Source organism: Antrostomus carolinensis, unplaced genomic scaffold, assembly GCF_000700745.2.
Source record: "Antrostomus carolinensis isolate BGI_N321 unplaced genomic scaffold, ASM70074v2 scaffold41381, whole genome shotgun sequence".
Lineage (NCBI taxonomy): Eukaryota > Metazoa > Chordata > Aves > Caprimulgiformes > Caprimulgidae > Antrostomus > Antrostomus carolinensis.
The window spans coordinates 7,061-33,624 of record NW_010294209.1 but is presented as its reverse complement, the minus strand read 5'-3'; the positions used below and the strand labels follow the sequence as shown (position 1 = coordinate 33,624).

The window sequence follows — 26,564 nt, the reverse complement described above, 5'->3', positions numbered from 1 at the left end:
CAGTTTAGTAGCATAAATCATCAAAACTTTCCCAGCACTTAAAAACATCTAATAGCCTTTGGCTCCTCCTAACAATTTGAAAACGAAATTAAAATTCATTTTTTTTTAAAGAAACTTGAAACAACTGTAGTGAGTAAGCTTGATACAGTGGTTGTTTTAGAACCCTGTATACTAGCTGATGATCCAAAAATAAGATTAGTATTAACTTTGAGTAAGATGTTGAACATAATTGGACTCCAGTTGCACTACACATTTTCTGAACTGAGTGGCTGCAGCAGGAGACCCAACTGTGCAATTTGCTGATACACAACATCAAGTTTCGGAAATGCCAGTTCGATAATATTATGATTGTACACTTATAATAATTGTATACAGATTTCATCTTATCTTCCTACAGCAGCGATGACTATCTTCAGGTGGGAAAACAGAAGTTTTACATAACTGACAACTCATTCATTAGCAAAAAGTTTACAGCAATACCGAAAAGCTGATTTTTGTTTAAACACCAAGCAAGCATGGACATATGAATATTCCTAACCTGTAAAATGATTCCTCCACATTATATCAGCGAAACTCATTGGTGGGCCACTGGGAGGGTAGTGTTTACCTTTCAGAGGCTCATGATCAGTCCTTATCATATCCATTAAGGAATTTTCCAAAGAGTGCAAGTTAAAAGTGTCATAGGGCCTATTCCGGTCCTAGAAAAAAAAAAGAAAAAAAAAGAAAAAGAAAAAAAGAAGGAAAGAAAGACTGTTATAGAAAAAATAATTTTCTAACACAGGTTCATTTCTTATTTTATAAAACTCCAGCACCCAATTCTACATTTCCTCTTGATAGAACTTTTTATATCACAAAAAAAATTATAAATACAAGACTACAGTTGTTAAAATTATACCCTTCATTTTGCAACTGCTGCTTTCACCAGTACACCTATGCAGAGAGGCTCTTAAATACTTCTAAAAATATATATATAAGCAGTAGTTAATTCTATAAATTATAATCTAAATAAGAGCTTAGAAATAAAGCAATATTAATGTTTACACTGGAAAAGTAAAATCGTTTCAGAGTTCAGAGATTTTTGTTTTACGGCTGCATCATCTGCCTTCTGCCACCGTGCTATCTTAACATCAGAGCAGAAGCAAGCAATGCTCAAGATGCCAACAGACACATTTTTTCCAGAAAGTACCAAGTAATTCTTCAAATGTCTAACACAAATCTCACAGGTTTAAGGAAAGTATACTAGATGCAAGACAAAACAAAAAGCAAGATGGGATATGCAATGCTTTCAGACTAGGGCACTCAAAAACTTAAGCAAGCTTTGGTTTGCATTGTTTGAATCACTCATTTTTAATTCACTGTAGTTCAGCTTCTGTTTTTAGGTAAGTAAAAGGGTAAAAGAAAAAAATCCCAAAACAACAACAAAACAACCTATAGCAGGCCTATTAAATAACCAGTTTCAAAGTTCAGGAACAATCTACTCATGCCCAGGTATCTAGGGTACTGTATGCAATGGGACAGCGTAACAGTATGGCCCCTTTGTAGTTAGACAGTTTCTAAAAAATATTGGTTTTCTTATTCTCATCACTATCATTAAGAAAAAAAGTAAAACACAATTATGTAACAGATAGCAGTTTTTCTTTGTAGACTGTATTATGCTACAATTAATAGAGAGTCGTAAAACATTCTACTGTGCAAACTGAAACCTTCATTGTAATATGCCCCAAAAATTCCTGGAACAGTGTTTTCCACATGCCGGTTACTACAAGATAACCTTCTTGCTTGAAAGAATAAAATTTAAAATCTTCAGACAAGCATCAGCAGTGTCCACAGAAAACATAACACTAATTTTGTCTTAGTAAGCATTACTTCTTTTGGACTCTCTTTTTCCTAGATTGTCTTTAAATAAAACTAAAGGAGAGAATTAGTTCACTAATATAATTAAGCTTTCTTTTAGTATTCCTGCTCCAGAATTCAAATAAATACATGTTATTAGAAGTTTCCTGTTACAGAAAGCTCTGAAATTCAGATCTTCCTACTGCCAAAAATCTCATGTTCCCACAGTCTGCCTACTCTACGCAGAAGATCCAACTTCCCTTCTCCAACATGCTAATTTTGTATTTTCTCCAAGTGGACTAGCATTATTTTCTTCACACATTTATTTCATCTATTGAGCATTTTCTGGCAGTCAAATATGATGTCCAAAGAATAATACTTGATTTCTGTTAGAAGCTACACTAAGTACTAAAGTTCAAATGAGCTCATTGGTCTTCGTTTTTCATTATTGACAACTTTTATGTCTTCTACAGCTGCTTAGAATGCCAACCTTTGTATACTGCATCTAAAAGAGTACTTCACCTATCCAAGTGGATCAACACATACAGAATACAAAACAAAATTTATGCCCAGGAAATCTAAAAGAGATACTGGGGAAAAAAACAAACTAAAACAAAAAACCCCCAAACACCTCAATGTATTTTTGTGTCCTAACAGAAAACTTTATTTTGGTTAGAACAACCCACTGTTTGGTAATATGTAGTATGAGAGGAGAGTTTGTTTTATTTCATATTCACTTTCCTAAAAGAAATGCAAGGCTAGACTGAAAAGAAAAAGTGTAACTTGGATGTAAAAAATTTCCCTTGTGATATATTAGTAACTTGATTAAATAGGAGCTATATTATTCCCACAAAGCAAGCATTTTAATCATCTTTTTCTACTTGTTTATTTTAAATACCTTTTAAATATCTCTACTATTAATATGTAGGGAGGTCAGGTGTTACAGTATTGAACTATGGCATCTTTTTGAAGAGAAAATATGAAAGCAAACATACAGCTTATATCGTAAATAGAGATGGGGAAGTATTTTCCAGTCAGATCAGTCCCCTGATCTGTTTTACTATACAGCTGTAGCAGAGCTAGGCTGGCAAAATCAACACTGGCAGGAAAGCAAAAGGGCAGGACTGCTGCTTTTGTCACAATGATAGCTTATTCCAGCTTTAAACATTCCTGAGATTACAGCCTGAGAGGTTGGAAGAGGACGCAGCCTACAAATGGAATTTAATTGTCCTTTATTAACATATGTACGTTATATTTTAAGTATGCTACTATAGCAGCAAATCCCTGGGAGGTCCTACTTTGCTCTAAAACTTCCCAAGGAGCTGTGCACATGGATGCATGTGAAGAAAGGGAAGAAATAAATTGTAGTATCAAAGGCAAGGCTACACAGGGCAGGCTTGCTAGAATGTAGGATCTTTCTAACCTTGTAAGGGGCGTACAAACCCGCAATATATTTTCAAGGTTAAATTAGACCTATATTGGACACAGGAAGATCAATTTAATCAAAACCTTTTACCTAGACAATTACAACACTTCCTACTACAGTACTTGAGCAAGCTAAATCAAGTAAAGGAAATTTAGACACAACAGATTTGTAAGAGTATGTTGTGGCATGTGCAAAACGCACGCTGACTACAGATTTTGTAGTGCGGGTGATAAAACAAACGAGTCAGGGCTATCATTCATTCTAGCTCAGAAGTAAAAGGGCTGCTACCATTTTTCTTAGTAGCTTTCATTTCAGTAGTAACTAATTAGTACTCTGCAGATTTAAACATTGTTTCCTAAATTCAGCAATTTCCTTCAAGAAGCCCAGTGCTTCTGCACACATAGGCACAGGATGATGTTTCCTTATCTCTGGGCATGAACAGGTTCTCCTGGTTTTGTGAACTGATACTGTTCCATCTCCCGGATGTGCCTTTTGTATTGTTTCCACAGGATACCAATCTACTGACAAACAATCTCAACAACAGAAACAATTCATAAAGGTCCTTATTAGCACATGAGAGCTTTGCAAGGAAGTTCTGTGACTAGGACCATGAATGGAAATCAAAATATAAACTACGGAATGATAAAGCAAAATAAAAAAATTGGAAAAGTAGTTTGAAATGCAGCAAGTCTGGAAAATCTCCTGGGATCTTCTAGAAAAGACAAAGGTCCTAAGACCTCCTTAGATATCCATAATGTAGTTTAAAAGAGAACTCTCCAGCTACAAGGCACTGCCTTTGGCTACATGGCAATCATTAAGTTAGCAAAAGATTAAGTCCAGTCTGTCCACGTTGGATTGTACTTTTGCTGTGTACAGACAGCAGCTCCTTCCGTGTTAGCTTCTAGTGTATAAGGCAGCATATTTCAGTTCTTACAATACTCTAGTCTTGAAAGAAAGAAAAACAGCTTAGTAATAACAACTCTTAGAGAAAATAGAGGTCCCAGAACTTTAAATCCCAGCCCTTGGCTGTTATCTGTACATTCATTCAGGACGTAGACTTCCTCAAAGTGTATGCATCAAGCATAGTGAAAAATTACAAATACATGTGCAGGATCATATTTTGGAGGGATCACAAAGTGAAATGGACCTCCAGTTGAAGTTGGGTCTCAACTTTCTACCTTTAAATATGTTACTTGTAAGGCTGATTAAAAATGTCACAACACAGCGTCTATAATCTGTCAATTAAAAAAAAAAAACCCAAACCAGCAAATAGCAATTTGCCAAAAAATAACTGCACAGTCAAGACACTAAAATAAAATGAGAAAATGCAATAATTTGCATATTACCTGCATTTTATAGTTTTGTGCATATGTATTATGCTAGTCTTTAATTACACAACCATAATAATTTTTCAGAGGTCCCCAGTCTCCATCCAATATGCATAATTGGATGGAGGAATGAAGCTCCAGGAATGAATCAAAACAGTGCTTTGAAGAGGTATGTTTATCTCTAGGACAGATGCCCGAGTTGCTTATTCCAGGAGATGGCTGAGGCATAATCACTGTATCAGCAAATTCCAGGAGGGGAAAAGACATTCTTAACATATCTAATTATAAAACAAAGATTACTTACCAGTACATGAAGTATGTAATTGATATGTACATGTATCATTTGAAATCAAAAGAATTTTTTCCCTTTGTCATACCCTGTAATGTGGTGTGGTTTGTCCTGCCTCCTTCAGACTCAGAGCATGGGCATGTAAGGGCAAGGCATACCTAGCACTGTTTCAGTTCCCTCCCAGTAGATACACAAACTGTGTCTTTACTGGTAAGATTGAAAGGTAAAGAATGAGAAAAGAATATATGACTACATTATGGATGACAAAGCCAATATCTATATCTGGGGCCATATTAGGTGTTAAGTGGACCTTAATACAGCCTGGCTTCCTCACTACCTCTTTCAGCTTAAACAGGTAGCCCAAAGTAATTGGAACTAATGAACTAGAAAGGGAAATGACCAACATGTCCAATGGCAGAGACATGGAGAATATGCACCTTGCTCCAGAAAATGAAGCTTTATCTTTTCTTCTGTCTCTGCAGAGGATCATAGCAGTGGAGACACTTGACCATTAACTGATTAAACTACAATCACATAGTGAAAAGTTTTACCCTGAGAAGGTATGTCAGGCATCTAACACATGTTGCCCAAGACTAGCTATTGTCCATACTCAAAATCCTTAACCATGTATTTATGCATGTGTTGAATCCTTGTTGGCATGGTCATCTGCATCTGTAGCATAAAATACACATTGAAGTGAGAGATACCCCTGATCTGCCTAATTTTTAGTATGCAAGCTGCAAAACCACAGGTACCTAGACCCTTCCAAAGACACATTTCCCTGTGTCTATATATTTCAGTTCATCTGCTAACTGACATCCTAGTAAGCTTCCAAGTTTCATATATTCCAAACAATACCTCAGTTTCAGTAGTTTATTTCAGTGTTCTACATTTTCATGCTGCCCCAGATTTCAAAGCTTCCTGCACCAGTATGTGGCACACGCAGCCCGGCTCTGCCAAGCAACAAGATGGCCTCCACTCACTGAACTATTTACTGTTTCCACGAGAAAACCAAAACTCCAGGTAGGCTCACAGAAGTCTCAGCAATTTTCACTTAGTATGTTCTGGGACATTACATATAGTATTTCAATCAGAAGGAAAAGATGAGATCCTGAGGAACAGCTAATATCCTTACGGCTTAAACGTTTGTATCAATGCAAACTTCTTCACTGTGGTCATCGCTATGTTTCATTCTTGTGTGCCTGACATAAGCCTGGATTTGGCTGCACAGGATTGTTCAACTTTGCCCGCTAAAGCTGAAGTCAATGGAAGCACAGCTTTGAATAAATACAAGGTAAAATGTTTCAAACTGGGCTCACTCACTCTGTTCTAGCACCTGCAGCAAGGGTTATTACTAAGAACACAGGGAAAACAAGTTTGTCTTGCTCCAGTATCCCAATCCAAAGCAGCAAGAACAGCAACAGCAAAAAAAAAGTATTACAGAAGTTTGGCTTGGGACATGTTCAATCTGCCATGAGGATGCACATGAATGATCACACAGAGCAAACTAAATACTCACTGAGCAGTCCTTAGCTCCTAACAGCTTCAGCTGTGATACAATCCCACTTGCATTCTCAGTAAAGTTAAATAAAAAAAAAAATAAATCTTTCAAAAGGTAGGAAATGTGAGGAACATGGTCACACGGTAAACTAAAAAGATCGCTTTGCAAAAGAATAAAAAAATGCAAACAACAAATGTAGCTTCCTTTGCAGCTTGGTGCTGGAATGTTGCCAATAACAACATGACTGACAACACAGATGCATGTAGAACTAGAATAACCAGAAATTTCAGTATTCCTTTCCTTATTCTGCATTTCATAAAAATATAAAATAAAACAAAATAAAAAAGAAGGCATAAAATGTAGGTAGGAGGGAAAAATAGGGTAAATTTGTCTATGTCCGTGATAAAGAACATTACAGCAGAGCTAGTAGTACCAAGTCTTAAGGGAGTTTTATTTTAATTCCACTTTCTTTTTTGATCTTTCCAGTTAATTTTGTGTAGTATTAAACTAAGCTGGATTTATTATGTTCCTTTACTGGAACAAAAAGAGGAATGTTTTCTTATGTTATTATTGCTCTTGAAATGCCCACGGAAGAAACACATGGAATTTTTATACATTTGTCTTTTCTCACTACCAACAGTAGCATATTTTACTTTCATACGTGTTCAGAAGTTCACTGAGCAAAAAGTTATTTTTTTAAGCTTTTTCAAAAAGCCTCTAAGAAAAATAAGGAAGTTTAATACAAATACAAAGGAATATCTAGTTGTATATAGATTATGAAAACATTTCCAATCCTTTCCATATAATTTGAAAAAATAACATTTAAGAACTCTAGCTAATAATATTCAATAATCTTGTCTGTGTTATATCAACTTTTACAGCTAACTTCAAGAACTCAAATTGAAACCAAAAGCCTTGAAAACCTGAACTACTCAAGCAATTATTCCACTAAGAAAGGTAAAGTTTGGATACAAACTTATCTTATCTTATAAATTCTGAACTCTAAAATGCTACAAGAAAACTAAAATCTTTCAGTGATATGCTTGCAATTTTTAATTCCAAATGAACTAAAAAGCACAGAAATAGGAAGAGATACAGCAGGCATTATATAGAATTACAAAAACTAATATAAATTACATTATTCTGCTTAAAGATCATTTTACTTTGCAGTTAAGATGAGATTCCCTTTTCTCTACATTTAATTCATGTCTGAAGTATATATAGAAATATTCAGTCCTTAGAGCCATAAAACTTGGCATCATAATCACTTAAACAGAATATCCTGACAAGTTACTGAATATTCAATAACAGCTTGCAAACTGTGGGGAAGAAAGTACTAAAATTTACCCTGTCTTTTCCTAAATAGAGGTGGTAGCTACAGGGCAGACCAAGAGGAACATTATTAACTGGTTTAGGCAATTCATGTTTTGGAGTTACAGGGAACAAACTACAATATGGCCCTACTGGATGCAAGTTATATGTGTGTAAATATATGAATAAATAAATATATAATTTATAGATATATTTTATATTTGTATAAGTATTTTATATAATATATATTTTTTGTTTTATATTATATTGTTCATTTCTTTCATCAGAGCCTTACTAAGCAATAGCCTACTTATTGTATTCCTTGAAGCACCCTTAGCTATTCTTCCAATACAGACTTTTATAATATGCCAAGTGTATCACTTACACGTTCACTAGCGTTATTTTTCCACCTTAGATTCAAAGACAGTAAAGCACCAAGCCAAATGCTTAAACCACCAAACCTAATGTTCCAACAGTGAACATTGTTTATTACCAGCAAAGAGAAATACAATACACTTAATATTTCAAACATCTTCCTTTTGCCATCAAAACAGACAATGCGTTTAAAAAACCCAAACAAACAAAAACCCCACAACAACCAAAAAATTAAAAGAATCTACAAAACAGCTATTATTCTTACACCCATTACATTACTGTAGGGAATGATCTGCAGACATTACAACTGACTGAGCACTCACTGACAGGATTTATGTTTAGTCATATTTTGTTCAACGTGATGCTTTAGATAAAAATCTGCTCATCAGTTCTGCTGCTGAATGCATCTCAAAAAGCTGATGTATTCACTTTCTATTATAGTTACTGATTCCAGTAACAAACGGTTCTAACACTTGTGAAATATAGGATTAAAGTAGTTACACCCAAGATGATCATCAATTCACAAAAACAAGCAAGTGGAAAAAAAAAGATGTCAGCAGTAGAATTTACAAGGCCATTCATTACACACTTGAGCTATTAAAATGACATAATTTAACTGGTTCATTGGCCTGCTCTGCAGGAGTTCAACACTGATAAGTTACCTTTTGCCTTCTACCATTCTGTTCAGTAGAACGATGTCTGTGTCCCATAGCAAGGAAAAACTAACGCTGACCTAGGAACACCTTGCCAGCTAAATCAGCATAAGTGCAAACCTCAAATCACAAGATGAAGGCCCTACAAATACACAAAGACTGCAAACAGAGGAGAAGGGATGTTACAGTATGAAAGGATCTGAAAAATCACGCTTTGCAGTCTGGAACACATAATGTAAAGGACAGTAGAGACATATTAAAGGAAGCTATTGTCTCAGAAAGATTTACAATAGGAGAAGTCTGTCTCATGATATTATAGCATAATGAGATAAAATGGGAGATAGAAAATGATACAAGTAATAACTCAAACAGATGTCTGAGGACCATTGCCCAGTAGCTTCATTTACTATGAAGGAATATTCCTTTACTTTCCACAGTAAAGGAATCTCAAGGATTTATCTGACAGAGAAACTGTGGCTCTGTGTATGGTTACTGATCATCAGTGACATGGGATATATTGGTAAGGTTAAAAAAAAATTGTCACTTAAATGTTTAAGCCTTATGACAAACAAGGCTTACAGCAGATTTCAAGTCAGGCTCCTGTTCCATTTCTGTTGTGTTCACGAAATAGTGCCTTCTGAGCAAAAAAACTCATAGGTGCCAGAACTCCATATAGATATTTCAAAAAAAGAAAAAAAAAAAGGGGGTAAGACATTTCATATGTTCATACAGGACAAGATCTTCACCTACTGGTTTGGAGAACTACCCTTAAGGGGACAGTAATTTTGCCATTTCAATACCAATATAGCCCATTCCTTCTAAAAGGAAACCAAGAAAATGTTAGGTATAGTTGTTCAGGGTGGGGCGGGGTGAGGGGGAGAAAGTGGGGTCATTTAGCAGTATTTACTCACAGGCCTAAGCCAGGCCAGAAGCACCCCCAATGAAAAACAGCTCCCAGAGAGGACCAGGAGGTGACTTTTTCAGAGTGATGTCACTTTACATCCAGCAGGATTTAAAGAAAATGTTTAACCTATCAGCTCCCATATACTTTTAATTGCTAAAATTATTCATATAAGTTGTCCAAGTCCTAACTTAATATTATTACAGCCTGACTAATACGCATAATGAATTGTGGCACAATAATTTAAAACCTTCTTTGAAGTGGCACACACAAAAAATCTACTCTGCTGCCTTCTTCCTAATGGATTTAGAATAGTTAGGCAGCTTGGGACTTTATCGAGGACATAATCTATCATAGAATCCCAAACTGTCACAGCCACCTTCTCGTAAGGAAAAGAGGGCTACAGGATCTCTCAAGCTCTGCACCTGTTTCTAAACACGAGTTGAAAATTCCTGTAGAGCCACTGGGATACAAGGCAATCCTTTTCCTAAAGTGTACTTATGTAAGAAATTTTAATTTAAGAACATTTGCTATTAATTATTTGATCAGCTTTAAAGTTACTGAAGGCTGCATATATGCAACCGAACAGAGGTGGGAAGCAGCAGAGAGTAGCAACGCAAAGACCACTCATAGCATCAAGCTCTACTTAGAGGAAGGGCAGAAAAGCAGGAAAAAAAATTCCACTCCAAAACTGTTTTAATTAGAAGCAACACTTAATTACATGCAAGCAATTCCATTTTAAATCAAATTTTGCAAAGAAAGAAGGAATTTTTCTGGTTGCAAGTACTGAATCATCCCATGTATGAAAAATTTCAGTTTAATAACAAATTAAATATTAATATATTAAATATATCATTTCATATAATAAATATATTAAAACAGTAACTGAATCACACTATGCATATTTGCATCTTTTATTACCTAAGGGGCTTAAAGGCATACAGGATATGAGGAAAAGAACAACTGTCTCATGTACAAGGTGCCTGATACTTATGTTTCTGCCTTGTAGAAGAGTAGAAGCCATAAGCATTTTTGTGTTGTTAGAGGTTATGTATTCAAATTACTGCTGCACATTTGGATTTAATGAATTAAAATAATTCAGAAAACACATCCAAGATATACAAATGCATGTATACCAAAGGGAAACCTTCTTTATATTAACTCTTTACAGAAATTGGAAAGGATACTCACAGGAGCAAGAAATACTTTACATTTTAAGAGCTAAACTGATTTAACACAGAGCAGATTTAGTAAATACTGCTCCAGACAGGAAAAATGTCTTGAGATAAAAGCCTACCTGATTTGCAGCAGATTTTTCCTTTTTTGTACAAGGTAATAAAGATTGACAGGCACCTTAAGAAATGTTGCTATAAGGAAAGAATCGGGATGTTCAGCCACTTAAGTACATTCAGGGAAACTGTAAGAAGTTCAGCATGAATACCTTGGACAACAAATGTCTAGGAAAAAGTCTAGCAAGACCAATAAAAGAATCAAACAAAAACATATCAGAAGTCAGGAGAAAATAATGTAGCCACCATAATCATTCTTCACATCCAGAGGGGAAAATCAGGTAACAAGGGTAAACAGTAAAGACAGGTAAACAGTAAGAGATAAAGCAATATCATCTGTCCAGTTCAGTAACAGACATCAGGTGCACGTAAACACTGAAACTGGTCGGTAAGGCACAGTTAGCGGAACGACTAAAGCTAGCACAAGTAAGAATGTCAGTACTGTGTATATCTGACCAGCAAAATAAAAATGAAAGAACTGCAATAACTGAAGTAGGATGTGAAACTATGGATGACAAACACTGTAGTTTTTATGACTCAAATTCAAGGATGTCTTCTCTTTAAGAAATAAAAAGCAGAGATAATGTAGCATCATATGTTAATGACACAATATCCTGGAAAGTATGACTTCTGGTTCATGAAATAGTACGATATAGTTGATCTAACAAGGACTTAAATATAGCATTTCATACGATGCTACAAGAAAAATAACTACATAAGTGGAGAAAAAAATACTAATTAGTGCAACTGAGGTAAGAAAGCAAATGACAACAAGGGAAAGAAATGTTAGTGTTAAACAGAGAAATCTGCTAAAGAAAAGTTACTAATGGAGTTTCTTAAGGACAAATCTTGAGATCAATTTTATCAATAACGCTGGTTATTAAAGCAGAAACATGCTACTAATATTTACAAGAGATCATCAATACACAGGAGATCAGCTCATCATACAAGAACTGAATTAATCATTTGAAGAAGTGCAGCAAATCAGGATGATATTTAGTAGCACTAACTACAAGGTCATGACCTCAAGGACCTCTGTTTTCACTATAAACTGGGACCTCATCGACCAGAAAGAAGGACACAGAAAGGAGAGAGAGTTAATTTCTGGACAATTATAAACCATGTGTATAAATGTTAAGTGTGAAAAGGTAAACAAAATTTCAGGCTGTATGGAAAATGCTACTTATAGTAGGGTTGCCTTTTGCATCTATCCACATCTGTATTCATAAGAAAAAGCTATTTTCATTGTATTTGCTCTTTTAAATTATTCCCTTTCCTCCACAAGCCCAAGGGAGCCAAGGACTGAGCTATATTTTGAAACATTGACCAGTTCAAGTTTATATTCAAACAAGGCTACTATGTAAGCAAAATAGCAAAAAAACTTTCCAGTTTCTCTAGAAAGTGAAGCCTTCCAAACAAACTGTAAAATCTACCACAATTCATTTTCAAGTAGTTTTAAATGGCACGTACAACGTCAGTTACTTCTCCCTTGGCTAACAAGAAAAAATTGTTATATAAGTAATCTACTATTTATACTTTGCGAAATCATGTCAGAAGAGTGTGTTCCTGTTTATCCAAGGGAGGTAAGACTGTCTGCAGAAGCTTGCAACAAAACATTACTTGTAAACTCTGCTGACAATTATGGTTGATTTTACTACTCAGAACTCACAGCTTCATTTATTAGCTGCCAAATGTAACAGGAGCCACCAAGCTGAGGACCCCGACCACTGAAATGTCAGACCCAGCCTACAGTTTGCAAGATTTTATTTGCAGAAATTCTGATCCACAGAAAGTGGTCGAGTATATTGTCATCTTGGATTACCATATATGAAAATACCACAACTTCAACTTTCATTTTGTATTATAAAAATCCTACTTTTTCTTATCCCTGACTTTTGTTTCCTCCACCCTCTTGATCTTCTTCCTACTGCAGTTAGCTGCTACTTAGGGCTTTGTGAGTTCTAAGAAAAGCTCATTCTGCTACTGTGAGAGGTTTCACTGTTTTCAATTTATTTTTTTTTTTAATGACGAAGGAAGAAGCAATATGACCCTAGAAAGAACACATGACTAAGAGAATTATTTAACAAGATGAAGTATTAGGTCAGACTGTTACAGTAAGCATAATTTAAAAGTAAAATGTATCTTTCTAAGTAGTTTAAAGAAAATTTCAATACCATGAAGTATGTTATAAACATTTGACAAATTTGGTTATTATACATCTTAATGTTTACTAAGCACATCAATAGATGGGATAACATTTGGTTACAAGCCATCTATTAATATGCTGGACCCTAACAATCAGTTAATACATTAATCATTTATTAACCCTTTACAAATGTACAGTTACTGTGAAGGTCATGTAGTAAATGGCAGTAACACTAGCTACCTTCATGTTAATTCATTAACGCTTGTAACAAAATCTCTTCACAAAGTAAAATACTGCATTAGAGGATCTGCCTAAAAAAGCTCCAAGTAGTACACTGGAAAAGGCTTCCTTATGAGATCACAGGGAACATGGGAGTTTAATACATTAAACTTAAAGGTTTCTGAAGTATGGTCTGTTGACTGTTGTAAGGTCATCTAACATTTCATGATTGTCTATCACATGCTGCTAATTCTCTAGCTTATTTCTGGATGCTTAACACATGATAAACTTTACAAATAAGTTTAGATTTCTGTCTTTTACATTCCAGGTGTCTGCCTGAGAAACTAAGCAGACACAAGCTCTCTTGGACCTCAATCAATGCGCTACCAGTAATATACAAACAAGATCTGCTCAGAGCAATACAAGATCTTGACATAGCTGCATATCAGATTTAAAAAAAAAAACCCGTACTGAACATGAGAAAAACGCATTACTTGAACTAAAGCACAAGTACGTTCTTATTTATAAGGGTTACATTTTTCAGTCAAGTTTTTCCAACTTAACACTGCCTTTTTAACACTTAATCAGATTGATTTTTATTTTTATTTTTTTTAGGTTTACAGGAAAGAATTAGAAAACTTTGAAAATCAGAAATAGAAAAGAGAAAAAGAATGATTGTATGATCATGGTCACGTCAGTGGAAAGCAGGCTTGAAAAATTGAGATGATCTAACATTAAATAGAGCATCTTGCACTGCGTTGCTCTTAGATATTCTAATTTAACAGAGCAACTTTGTAAGCCAAACTAAACATAATTTTTTTTAAAATACTATTTTAAATATAATCAGAAAAAGCAATTGTATAAATAGGGGAAAAAAAATCATAAAAGAACACCATCCCAGGTGAAAGTAAAAATGTACGTATAAAGGATAATACTCAGCATAGCTGAGCTGAGATGATCCAATGACATTTGGCACAAGCTCCAAAACGATTCACCCATTCCATGCCTTTTTTTGTTTAACAGTCTAAATGCTATCAGGGTAAGAATTGTTCATTACATACATTTTATGACATGTAACTAAAATTAAATGGCATTTCACAGTCAGATGCCAGTGAGAAAGTTTTAGTGAATCACGATGATTACCGATTTTACCAGCAAAGTAAAATCTGGAAACAAAAAACTGTCAACTTGGATTTAATTTTTTTTTGTTGTAATCAACAAGTATAAAGGCAGAAGAAATCTGAGGTTAGCAGAAGAGATAAGCATAGTAAGTTTAAGACTGAAGAGGCATCCAGAAGATCTTTTAGGATGTTAAGAAAGACTTTGTAAAAAGTGAAAACCCTGAAATTCACACTTCAACACACACATCATTATACCATGGGTTCAGAACATACATGTAAATACAAAAAAAAAAAAAATCTGTTTTTTCCCATTATGACCGTATAAAAAACTAAGCATAACCACTAAAAACTTCGAAAATTACAGAAATAAGTGAAAAAATAACTAAATCTGAAAAGCAATTAAAAACTAAAGAAAAATATCATTAGTTTGGTGGTTCTAGTTCCCATTCCTAAATTTAGTTTATCTACATATACAGCGTAAATAAATGAGACAGAAGTGATAACGTAGTAGTGATAGTACAGTGACAATTTAAACTTTATCCTTCAAAATCAAGCCAAAAGCAGTGGGTTGGCCCTTTTAATTCTTATCAGGTAGGAATTACATAATCATCCAAGACAACACAGCAACTCCTTCCTTTTATTTTTTTTCCCTTGCTGATAGCTAGCAAACAGTGGCAGTAAAAGCCTAAAACATTTCCATTGCTTCAAGCAGTATGAAGCAGCAACTTCCAAGGAGGAATTATGAATTTTCATTTAATTGAAATAATATTTTACCATTAAAGTGTTTTAAAATAAAATGATTGTTGTTTTATTTTTAGCAACTTTTGCAAGAAGCCATAATACCAAAGACTTCCTTTAGGAAATAAATCTTACTCACAAAAAAAGCCTTTACCACTCTGAGAACAAAACCAAGAAAGCTTCAGTGGGTGATTTTCTTTGTTCTGAAGAGCAATTCTTATATTTAGAAGAGATTAATTCGGAAACATAACACATTATAGACAGCATCTCTTTCTAAAGTTGCCTAGCATTTCTCATCAAAAGGTCAACTTTAAGTTGCTTACAATTTTGCCAAAAATAACTTTTTTAGGGTGAATCTTTTTAAGATGAGCACTTCTCAGAGTAATTCTTCCAGGTAGGAAAGATGAATTTCACTGGAACATCCACTTACAATTATGACATAAAAGAAAATTTGATACATAAAAAAATGTCCATGTTAAAGACATAATGTTTTTCTCATTTTATGTCAGAAGTGTTTTTCTGTCAATCTATGTAAAAATCCACCCCAAGTCACACATTCTTGAAGCTGGGTGTGGGGATGGTGAAAGAAAATCAGTTCAGCATGTCCAGACTAAGTTATCACTTGGTTAATATGTCTATATTTCTAAAATTTAGAACTTCTAGCTAATATTTCTGAAAACTCAATTAAACTTGTTTAAAACTACTTAAAGCTCCTCATGCTATCAAATTTCCACAGGAGTAATTCCTACAAAGTAAGTGAATACGATTCAACTTATGGCTACAGGGGTTTATCCCCTGTAGCTTCAAGCTTTGACACAGAAAGCGGAATAGGGAAGGCCAACTCAAATGAGAAGTCTCAGTAGAAAAGGGGATCAAAAAGTAGGAAGACAAACAAGAAGGGAAGTTTGCAAGGAGTGGAGTTGAACCGTTTAAGGCTGGGTGAAACAAAAAAAGAGGCCATGCCCACAAAATCACACTTCACCCAAAACTGAAACCACTGACAGTATGTGCTCTGTACACATTACTTTCATTAACTTTGTTAAACCAAGAACAATCTGTAGAGTTGATCAAAAGGCTCTAACTTGGCTGATGAATCATGTGAAGGTCATCATCCTAACATGTAACAGAATCTGTGGTTTTGCTTAAGTATTTTACTTAAGCTCTAGGAAATTTAAAAGAAAATTGCAATTCTTGCAAATTTTGCCAAGCCATACACAAAAAACGAAGTTAGGAGGTGCAGGAGTAAGACTGTGCAATTTAAATTCTACCATTTTGCAGGAATAAACTATAGCTGACTAAGTTTCAAACCCATCTTTTCAACAAAACTCCTGTCTCATCCAGTGCCCATCAGTGATGTTTATGAATAATTAAGAGGCTGTTTGTTTATAGAAGTTCTATGTTGTTTCTTGCAGAATTTGGAAGATGTACAGAGAATTACATACACAGTTGAAGGAAGAGAAAAGTGGTTCTCACAGTTAAGGAAATTAAATATTTTGCTTCTTTTCCCTTCCCTGATTAAAAGTTCTTAATTTCTGAATAACTGGAACGTAACTTAAATTTCACAGGTGGCAATTTGTTTTCTTCACTTTTTGGTGACTAGTTTGAGATTCATACATGCAGCAAACTTAAAGAGACAGTTAATGGATATTCTGCTTTCAAAGAGCTATATGCACTAAATATTTCAGAAATAAAAAACCTTTTAGTCTTCTCAGATTGAACGTTGAGAAGAAAATAATTTCTCCAAACTCTGTGCCTCTTCTTCAGATCCACAGAATGGAGATCACACCACCCCTCCTCCTAAAACTGTTGTGACAAAGCAGATCAATATCTGTCCTGATCAGCACAGTGCTTCTCTTCTATAAGATCTTTAAAAAATTGACAATTTTATCTCTGGGGTGAGTTTGAAAAGCATGCAATAAAGAGACAAAGCCACATTAAACAATGAGGAAAAGGAAGGTATAAATTAGCTTTGTTTTGCAAATGCTACTAGGAACTTACAGAAAAAGACAGAATCACATAATTGAAGCTCATGAAAATGAAAAAGTTGACCAAATTTAAGATGCACAAGCAAAGTTTCTGTGGCATTTTGCAACTTGCATTTTTAAATTCTAAAATTTACAAGTAATAATAAAAAGATTACACTATTAAGATCTATTTCTATATACAAAAATAGGACATTTTTCTAACTACTTTGAGACACCTGCTTATTATCAGTATGTACAATATTCTAGTAACTGCTCAAAAGCAATGCTTCTGCACTTCTCAAATTTATACTAAATGAAACAAGAGAAAAATTGCATAAAGACCAAATAATGAAACAAAACATGGTTCTAGTACCCTATATTTAGATACAAAATGTATAAAATGTCACAATAGCCTAAAAATTGGAAAGCCTAAACATTGCTCTGACATACTTGTTAGAAAACGAGAATGGAAAATTGTTATATTTCAACTTGCATAGCCGCTGAAAAAATAGGTTTAGCTTAAGAAAAAGAGGCAAATTATTTCAATAACAGTAAAACCTACTTTGTAAATGTAGCTCTAAAGCAGGTGTTACTGAAAATTAATTACAATTGTTTTCTGGAGAAAATGAACTGCCCATACATACACAGATACAGATTACAGATGTACATACATGTATATTTCGCGTATATGTATAAACCAAATGCTAATATCAATGCTATAAAAATTCTATTCCCTAGAATAGAATTTTTTTCTAGACTTTTGGAGCAGGCATAGTTTATTTCTCTCATACTACATGTTCCACTCACTCTTGTTGCTGGCTGGGGGGCAGGGGAGGGGGTGACATCTCTAAACACATGGACATTTATGAAGTTTCCCTATAGAAGGGAAGTTATTAGCCCACATAGCACCAGAAAGAGACAAAAGGGAAATTTAGCTGACCTTATACTAAGTAAATGGGAATTAGAAAACTCTGCTTCCTGCCCTTTCTGAAATTTTATTTCTACCCCACCATACTTAACAAGTAGGTTGAGAAGAGAAATGGTAAGAACTACTTCAGGCAGCATTTTGCTAAACTAAGCACGTAACTGAGCTTGCAATAGGCTACAAGGGCACAACAGTCTTATTACCGGGGAGAAGACAGTAACTTCCACCTATTTCTATTGTTTCTCCCATTTGAAGATCATACAGAATCTCTTTATATAGGTTTTGATATCTTCTGACAGTAAAAACGGGATTTTTTATTTTTTTTTTTTTTAAGACATGGAATATGAGTAAACAATCCTCTTCCATGGCTAAAGAATACAGTGCTCCATTATCAGCAGTTAATTGCAACCAACAATTATACATTAAAAGCTTTCAATATTGATCTCTGGGAGTTGAGAAGACAAAGTGGGAGGAAATAGGGAAAAGAAAATGAAGAGATACCTTTTCTATCAAAGTCTCCTAGCTGCCATTATACTAAAGGTCTTGAACAGATCCTTTTCCTTAAATAACATATTACATGTTACTACAATAAAAGCAAAATCAAAATCAAAGCAGCATGCTTATTTTAGGAAAAAAACAGTGAAATTTCTAAAGGCCTTTATTTCCTGTGGGAGTTTATGCCACAATTTGAAATGATGTTTTGATTAAATTTCTAGAACAAGCATCTTTTATTTATGAATAGTATTTTCAAACTTGTAACACTATCTGAAGTGATCAGTAGGAAAAAGAAAAACAAATAAAGGCCAGAGAGCCTTAGAGCCTGTCTCAAAGGTCATCACTGGATTGTTTTGGTATTAAGTTTTTCTCTTTAGCCTAATTTAAAAGTTTCTGAGAGCACAGTAATCAACCCAGTCCAAGCAAAATCCAGATCCACACAGTTCATGATCACCATATAACTTCAAACTAACAAGTGCTATCTTTTAGCTTCCTTTTGGTATGCTTCACCCAGGAATCACTCAAGTCACCTGAATGAAAGGAGAGCTATTTCACCAACTGCTAAGAAATGTTCATCATCCACTCAGCAAACTCATATTTGCTTACTGAAAATCACCTAGAACAGGAAACTATTACTTTTCCAGGTCTCTCTTCCTCTTACATTCAATTAACAAGAGTAGCCTGTAGGCAAAAAAATGAAAACTGGGGATGATTCAAGGAGGAAAATAGCAAAATAAACTGTCACGCCCTTAACCTTCCCTTCTGCCTTCTACCTCCTTCCCAAAGGAAAGACAGGTAATTCGTTTATCAAATCTTTATGACAAAATTATTGATTCATTGTTCTATATTAATACCCTTAATGTTTTTAAGGAAGTCCTGCCTATATATGGAGTTGCTCAGAATATCAACCGCATAGTGAACTCACACCTTTGCTCTACCTTCACTAACTTTTGAGGGCTTATCTATGATTCAATTGGCTACTTAAGTCAAGACTACAATCAATAAGTAATTAGTGCTCAAATCACCATACTTTACATACAAAAAAGTCATGTGCTTTTTCTTCTGTACTGTTACTGTATTTTAATTAATTTGAAAATGCAGACATTTAGAACTTGATCACATTTGAGATCTAATAAAAATTGTAAAATACTTCACAGTTACTAAGGCTAGAATGCCATGTATTGTTCTTATCTGTTACACTGGAAGACTTCTGAGATACTATGATATGTGTTCTCACATTTTAATATTTAGAATCAGGCTATTTATTGTGCTAATTAACAGTAACAACAGGAGCATGTAAGAAAGGAGGAGGGAAAAAAAAAGGTTACTAAGTTACTTCCACAACAACTAGGTCCTTTTCTTTTTTTTCTTTTTTTATTTTGTTCATAAAGTTGCAGGCTGCCAGTACTTGTGTGTAATCATGTAAGAAAAAATAAGATTAGACATGTTTCTTTTTCCTACACAAAATAGTTTTCAAGATACCAGTAACCCTACTAAACACGGTTACCTACTAAGCTGTCAAGAAGCCAGAGCTCAGAATGCCAAATTTAGAATAAAGAAACATAGTGTTTTAAAAATTAATCTTCAAATAGACTTATTGCATACAACTATTACTACTTGCAAAAGAAAAAAAAAATCTAGATTTAAACAAAGATTTCAAAATTACACTACAGTATATTAGCCAGTAAAACTCCTTTACTCATAAATATAAAAGTCTATTTGTTACTTATAAAATTTCCAATGTTTGAGATCAGTTTAATTCAGTCATTATTTTTAATATACACACACACACATATATGTATATATGAGATATCCTACCATGCATTTCAGGTCACTGCAGGGTTAAGAAACAAAACTATGGCAAATAAGCTACAGCCAATTCATTGCCTGTGAAGAAGTTAGCACAAACATTATAAACTTGAAGTTAATAGTCTATTTAATATTCTTTTCCCTAGGACTTGAAGACAAAAATTATTCTGCATTAGTTTACTGCATATGTGTGTATATTGATATGTATGTGTGCGTATGCACATAATTTATTTTGAGTATCAAACTGTGTTGGCATGGAGAAAGCTATGTGTGGGCTAATATCACAGGTCTGAAGAACTTCAAATGTTTAAAGAAAGCAGCTTCTTAAGGAGCTGTCTATTAATCATCAACCAAAAGTCACAATGGAATTATAAACATTATGCAGTGGCCATTCCCTTGTCCTTCATTTCACTCAAACAACTACAGCATGTTTAGAGAACACATGACAAAGAACTTGTGCCTGCTAGGTATTACTAATTAGTGTATATGTAAATGTATAAATATGTATCCATACAAATATGTATTTATGCATATATATCCATATGCAAACTCACTGCATGTTTGGATTTGCATTTTGTTTAAGTATGAAATACTGAAGTTATAAATAATTTCTAAATTTAGCTTATAATTTTATCTGTGTCCAGACTAATTCCTATTAAAACCAATCAGGGGAAAAAAACAAATACCAAAACACCTCCCCCAGAAAAACTTCTCTCAGCCTCACTGCAACAGACAGCATGTTAAAGCTATCTTTACCCACAATAAACACCACCTTATTTATTTCTGCTGGAGAAGTACTGATAAGTACTGATATATAAAGCTGCCAAGAATGACTTGATATACGCCAGAATTCTCAGAGCACCAAATTGCTATGAATTTTTTAAATCTAAAACTTGCAGTTGCACATTTTTTATTGTTTCTAAAGAACATTACTCAGAAAGCAGGAAAATTTGAACAATTTGTTGGAAGTTGTGATAGTGTTGATGTTATTAAAAATCCACAGGCTAGACTTGCTTAACCAGCATATTCGTCTCCAAACATTTAATTCCTTCTCTATCTTCTTCACTGTAAAGAGAATTTCTTATCCATACTTCCAAGGGTCTATTTCAGGCACTATCAATTTTCCTAACCCCACAAGCTGTGTCCCAATATCTCCATATGGCCAAAAGCAAGACACCAGTTACCCAAGAGAAGTGAAGGAATAGACAATTCTGGGAGCAGCTCAGAAGCACGAGACGACAAGAGCTCTCTTTAAGTCTCACCACTCTGCTGCAAAAAGGAACTCAACCGTTGCCCAGGTCTCAGGGAAATCTGTTAATGCCAGCCTCAAATGCCAGAAATGAGAATCACCTACCATAATGGCACAACACCACTGCTTGTCACATGACAATCACAACAGAAGACCTTCACCTGAACCACTTAGAAGCTAAAGGCTATTCAGAGAGAAAACGATCCACATTTCTGTATTTCATATCTGGCCTTGTTCTACATCCATTCCTGTGATCTTATCTCCAACTCTTATTTGCTATATTACATTTAATTCCAGACTGAATTCCATTATTTTCTTTTCCCTTTCAACCATCATATTTGTGTCTTCAAAATTTTTTTAATACAATGCAACCAATTTTCCTCAGTAAGTATATGAAAACAGTCTCCTCCAAAGCTTTTTAGCTGCCTTCCAACACCAATTACAAGGCAGACACCAAGAGAATTCCTACCAATCAATATTTGGATGTTCTGATATGTTCTGCAGCACAACTCCTTGGGACAGTTGCTGAATGGTTTAGACACAACAAGGTGCACTAATGTATTACTCAAATTTGAGGAAGATGATGTCTAGCATATTGCTTTATATACAAGTTCTTAAAAGAAATATTTTCAAATTCAACATTTTTTACTAGAACTAGACATATCAGTAGCTGAATATCAGCTATCTTCAGATACTACAGACTCAGAACACAAACCTGATTATAGAAGTTTTTTGCTTCAAATTTTTGATCACTGCAAAGACCTGAATTTAAAATAGGTACCACTGATGTTAATTCAAACAGTGAACATAATATTTTTCTTTTTACTTAGAACATCTTGAGCTTCATATCTTATTAAGGAATTAATTAAAAATAAATCACAAATTTTAAAGTCTTATAATCTCAACATAAGAGAAAAGAACAGGTTAGCACAAAGAACTTGCTAATGTGCATTAACGTGTTGCTAGCAAGTTTACTGAAAGGCATTTCTGAAGCAGATCAAAAATGCTCAGTTACGAAGGGTGGCAGATGTACATGGATAAACCTGCCAGAATTACTTGATAGTGCTGACAAGCAGAACTTACTGTGTCAACATATTGCCCAATTTCTGGAGGGATGGGGGTGGGGTAGTGGTGATGTGGGAAGGAATAAAAAGAAGAAAAAAAGGCAACCAGAACCCAGGCAGCAAATCTTAAACTCTTATATGAAGCTGAGTTTCATTTTTCTCAATGTAACTACACAGTTACTTCCTATCAATAGTATGGCTTCAAGGCTTTGGCAATTTGTTAAGTACAGGAGCAATCAACACTAACCCAGATTACAGTCTTGTACACAAAATTCAGCAACTTGTATTAAAAAGAGCCTAATAGGAAAAAAAATACAAGTTCTCTGAGTCTCTGGAATCGGGCTGTTATTCCAGCTGGTCCTGAGAGTAGTCTAAGTATTTACTTTAAGTTGTACAGGAAAATACCAGGTTAAATTCACAGTGAAAAAAACAAGTTGGCTAATAACTTAGCTTTCCAAAACCTTAATTTTAAAATCAAAGGAACTTTTCTTTAAACACATTTATCTGCCTTTTTTTTTCCCTAGTGATGACTAAATACCTGCTAGTTTAATTTGTGACAATTTATAGTCACAATAATAAAGTTGTGTATTCATTTAAGAGGTATCTCACTAACCAAACAACAGAAATAAGACCATTTATTGTTGCTTTCCTTACTAATTAAAATTTACCAGAATTTATAATGTCTTACATGTAGACAATTTAAATAAAAGAATAATTGCAAGGTGAAAGACATTTTGCACTCCTAAAAAATGACTGGGAGCTATATCCATTAGCTTTTGTGTTGCTGTGCTCACGTAACATACAAGTTTCACCAGGCATACTGTGTGTAAAGTACAATGTTTCTCCAGACCTCAGTGCCACAGAGACACTGACCAGCAGTTCACCAGACGCCACTCCGCCTTCATTGAGAGTAGCCAATAAAAAATTAGCAACTCTCCCTTTAAACAGAATGAAGCAGCAAAATGAAATTTCAGGGCTGACTATAAGGTGCCCTCTTTGAATGGGACTGGAAAGTGCACAGGAATGCATGTATTTTACTTCAATGATCTCTGAAAGTGAAGGGGGCAGAGAGTGTTTGTTTGGGGGTTTTTTGTTGTTTGTTTGGGTTTTTTTAATTTTGTTTATAATATTGTCAATCTAGATACTATTCTTACCATACTGGTAAGTTTAAAATGTTTGAGAGTTCACACTTTGTTGAGAAAGTGATCACGTAAAAAGAAAGCATATGTGAATGATTTCACTGTATTTCAAAACAGAAAATTTCGATTTGTCTGCGACTAAAAAAGCTAACCTAGAAGAAATATGAGATTCATTTCACCTTCCATAGGTATAACCACAAGTGCATGCTCTGCTTTTTTCAGCTTAAAATGGATTTCACACCATGACAGGTTTCATTCTGCATTAAAATTGCAAATCTTCTATGTGGCCCAGTTTCAGCTGCAATTGATCTGCTTTGTCGTCATAGATAAAAAAAACAGTGAAGGGCACTGCAGCTTTAAATATTTCAGAGCTATGTAGCTAGTAAATAGACTCCATTGCAATATGGCTCTGAAGGTCGTGTCCTATTGTCTCTTTTCTCTGCAAATATTTTGAACAGCATAAAATGGTTTATTTTATACAATACCTCCCTGCCATTTCTAAATCATGTCAATTGTATTAGGCATTTCCTTGCTGGAAAGGACAGATACGCCCCTCTTTCCATACACACCCACGCTGCTTCTAGATGTATTCAAAACGTCCACTGTGAATATAACAGCAGGGTGTACATATCAGAGGTATACAGCTTTTCATATGTATACCTCACACAAACGGACTCCCCGTTAAATCCCACCACAACATAAGGACAATTAGTTATTTCAACGATGATAAAATAATTAACTAGATTTCAGGTCAAGAAGCATTTTTGGTTGAAATTAACATGCCAGTTAGAAAACTGAAGCCAGCAATTTTAATGTCTCCTGTTTCTCACATCTGAGAGAATATTAAAAAAAATAAAAATCGTAACACGCAGCACCAAGGGAACGTAGTCTGCCAAACCTGTTTTTCATGAAGGAAGGTTACTACCTTTCAGATGCTAAAAAAAATCCCCAAAAAGCCCTGTTGTATTTAAGAATAAGTTACAAGAAAAGTAAGACTGTAAACCTTAAGCCAGAATTTGGAATCTTTGGAACCTGGTACGCACCCCTAGGAGTAACCCCACTTCTTTCATACAAGGTGACTATTCAATGCAAATACGAGTTATGGAGGTGCCTCTCAGATAGAACAGTAACATGAAATACATTCCTGCAAAAAATACAACTTTGCGATGGCTGCTACCACGTAGAAGATGCATGTAGTCATTTACCTGAAAAGGCAACAGATTGTTGCCATTGTCCGTCCTGAACGCGTTGTCTTCCATCCAGGATTTGGGGGTTAAGGGTGCAGCCCGTGGGAACTTCGGAGGGGCAATGACATTGCTGGAGAATGGTTTTTTAAGGGGTGAAATGGGATTGAGGGGAGAGGGTACGCCAACCCCCACTCCCACACCGACCCCGACTCCAACTGCCCTTCGAGGGTCCCTACCAGCCTGCAGCCCACCCCAAGGGTTGGAAGGTGTACTCCAAGCTGCATTTTGATGGTTATTCCAGCTGGAGGAGGAAGAAGAGGAGGCAGAGGAGGAAGACGGTTTGCTGGTCATGATGGGCTGATGGCTGTAAGCAGCATTTCTCTGGGCAAAAGGTGCCTGATTAGGGCTTACAGGTGACCTCCGCTGCTGCTGCTGCTGAGCTTGCTGCTGCTGTTGCTGATGTTGGTGGTGTTGAGTCTGAGCTAGGCCAATTTGAGGAGAGAAAGTGCCACCAAATACAGGGTTGACATGGTGTGGAAAATTCTGGAAAAGCATTGTCCCATTGACTGGAGTAATCCCTTGGAAAAAGCTATCATCCACCGTGTTTGTGGTCCCTGTAGACCAGGTGCTGCCGAAGGAGGGAGACAAGGAGGTGCCGGCTGCAGGTTCTTGTTGAGGCTGGTGAAAGCTCAAGCCAGGCAAAATGGGAGACTCCATCTGCATCTTCTCCTTGCTATTTTGGGAAGGAGCCGATGTGCCGATACTAGTCACTGAACTGTTGTCTTCTGGTTTGGGTGTCTCCGACGAGATGGGCGTAGAGGGGGCTTCTGCTGAGTTTGGATCTTGCTGCTGCTGTTGCTGCCGCTGCTGCTGGGGCTGGGCTTTGCTTTTGTCCATCAGTAAATCATCCTGCATGGTTTGCGCAGCTGAAACAGTAGGGGAAAAAACCACAAAGACAGATTATTAACATTGTCATTCATACCACAAACCAGGCTGTTTTAATCATTTGCCGGCCAAAAAATCTCGTCCTGTTGCTAGTGCTATGCTACAGCTAGTTGCAAGGTAAACCCGTCATCTTCCCCCTCCCCCATTTAGGAATATGTAACCTTTGATCGTCCTAGATTGCCTTTAAAATATTTTTTAAGATGCTTCACCCTTTTTGATGCCTTGTTTCCCTTCAGTCTAAATGAGAGATGTGCTTATAGGGCAGAGATATACAGCAATTTCGCCACGTCTCTTTTCTCTTACACCGGAACTCAGAGCTCTCACCCTGCAATGAGAAACTGATTCTGGTTCCTGTTTTTCCAAGCACCCTCCTCCTCCTCCACCTCCTCCCCCTGGTTATTTGCATACGTCAATAAATACTGCTGCGTCCTTCAGCAAGGTTAAAAAGACACCGGTCTTCGCTCTTCTCCACCCCCTTCGCTAGTAGGGGACCTTTAAAGGAGCCGGGTACCGATTTTCCCTAATTAACAAACAAGCTTTCAGTTATTTCAGTCTGTCAGAGAGAAAGCCCACACGAGATCTGGCACCGGTCCGCAGCGGTTCCGAGCTGCACCACTGATTTCTGCCCCTTTTCTGCCGTACCGCTCGCTGCTCGCC

General features: G+C 35.6%; 1 protein-coding gene across 1 annotated transcript; it reads right to left on the bottom strand.

The window, feature by feature from the left end:
- Window positions 1–538: 538 nt before the first annotated feature.
- LOC104532367 (cytoplasmic polyadenylation element-binding protein 3) lies at window positions 539–26,313 on the bottom strand (the record flags this gene model as incomplete). Its single annotated transcript, XM_029087362.1, has 3 exons — window positions 26,232–26,313; window positions 24,981–25,888; window positions 539–698 (listed from the first exon to the last, which is right to left on the bottom strand). Coding segments are annotated over exons 1-3 (1,150 nt in total), but the record flags the coding sequence as incomplete, so codon positions are not given.
- Between the last annotated feature and the right edge of the window lie 251 nt (window positions 26,314–26,564).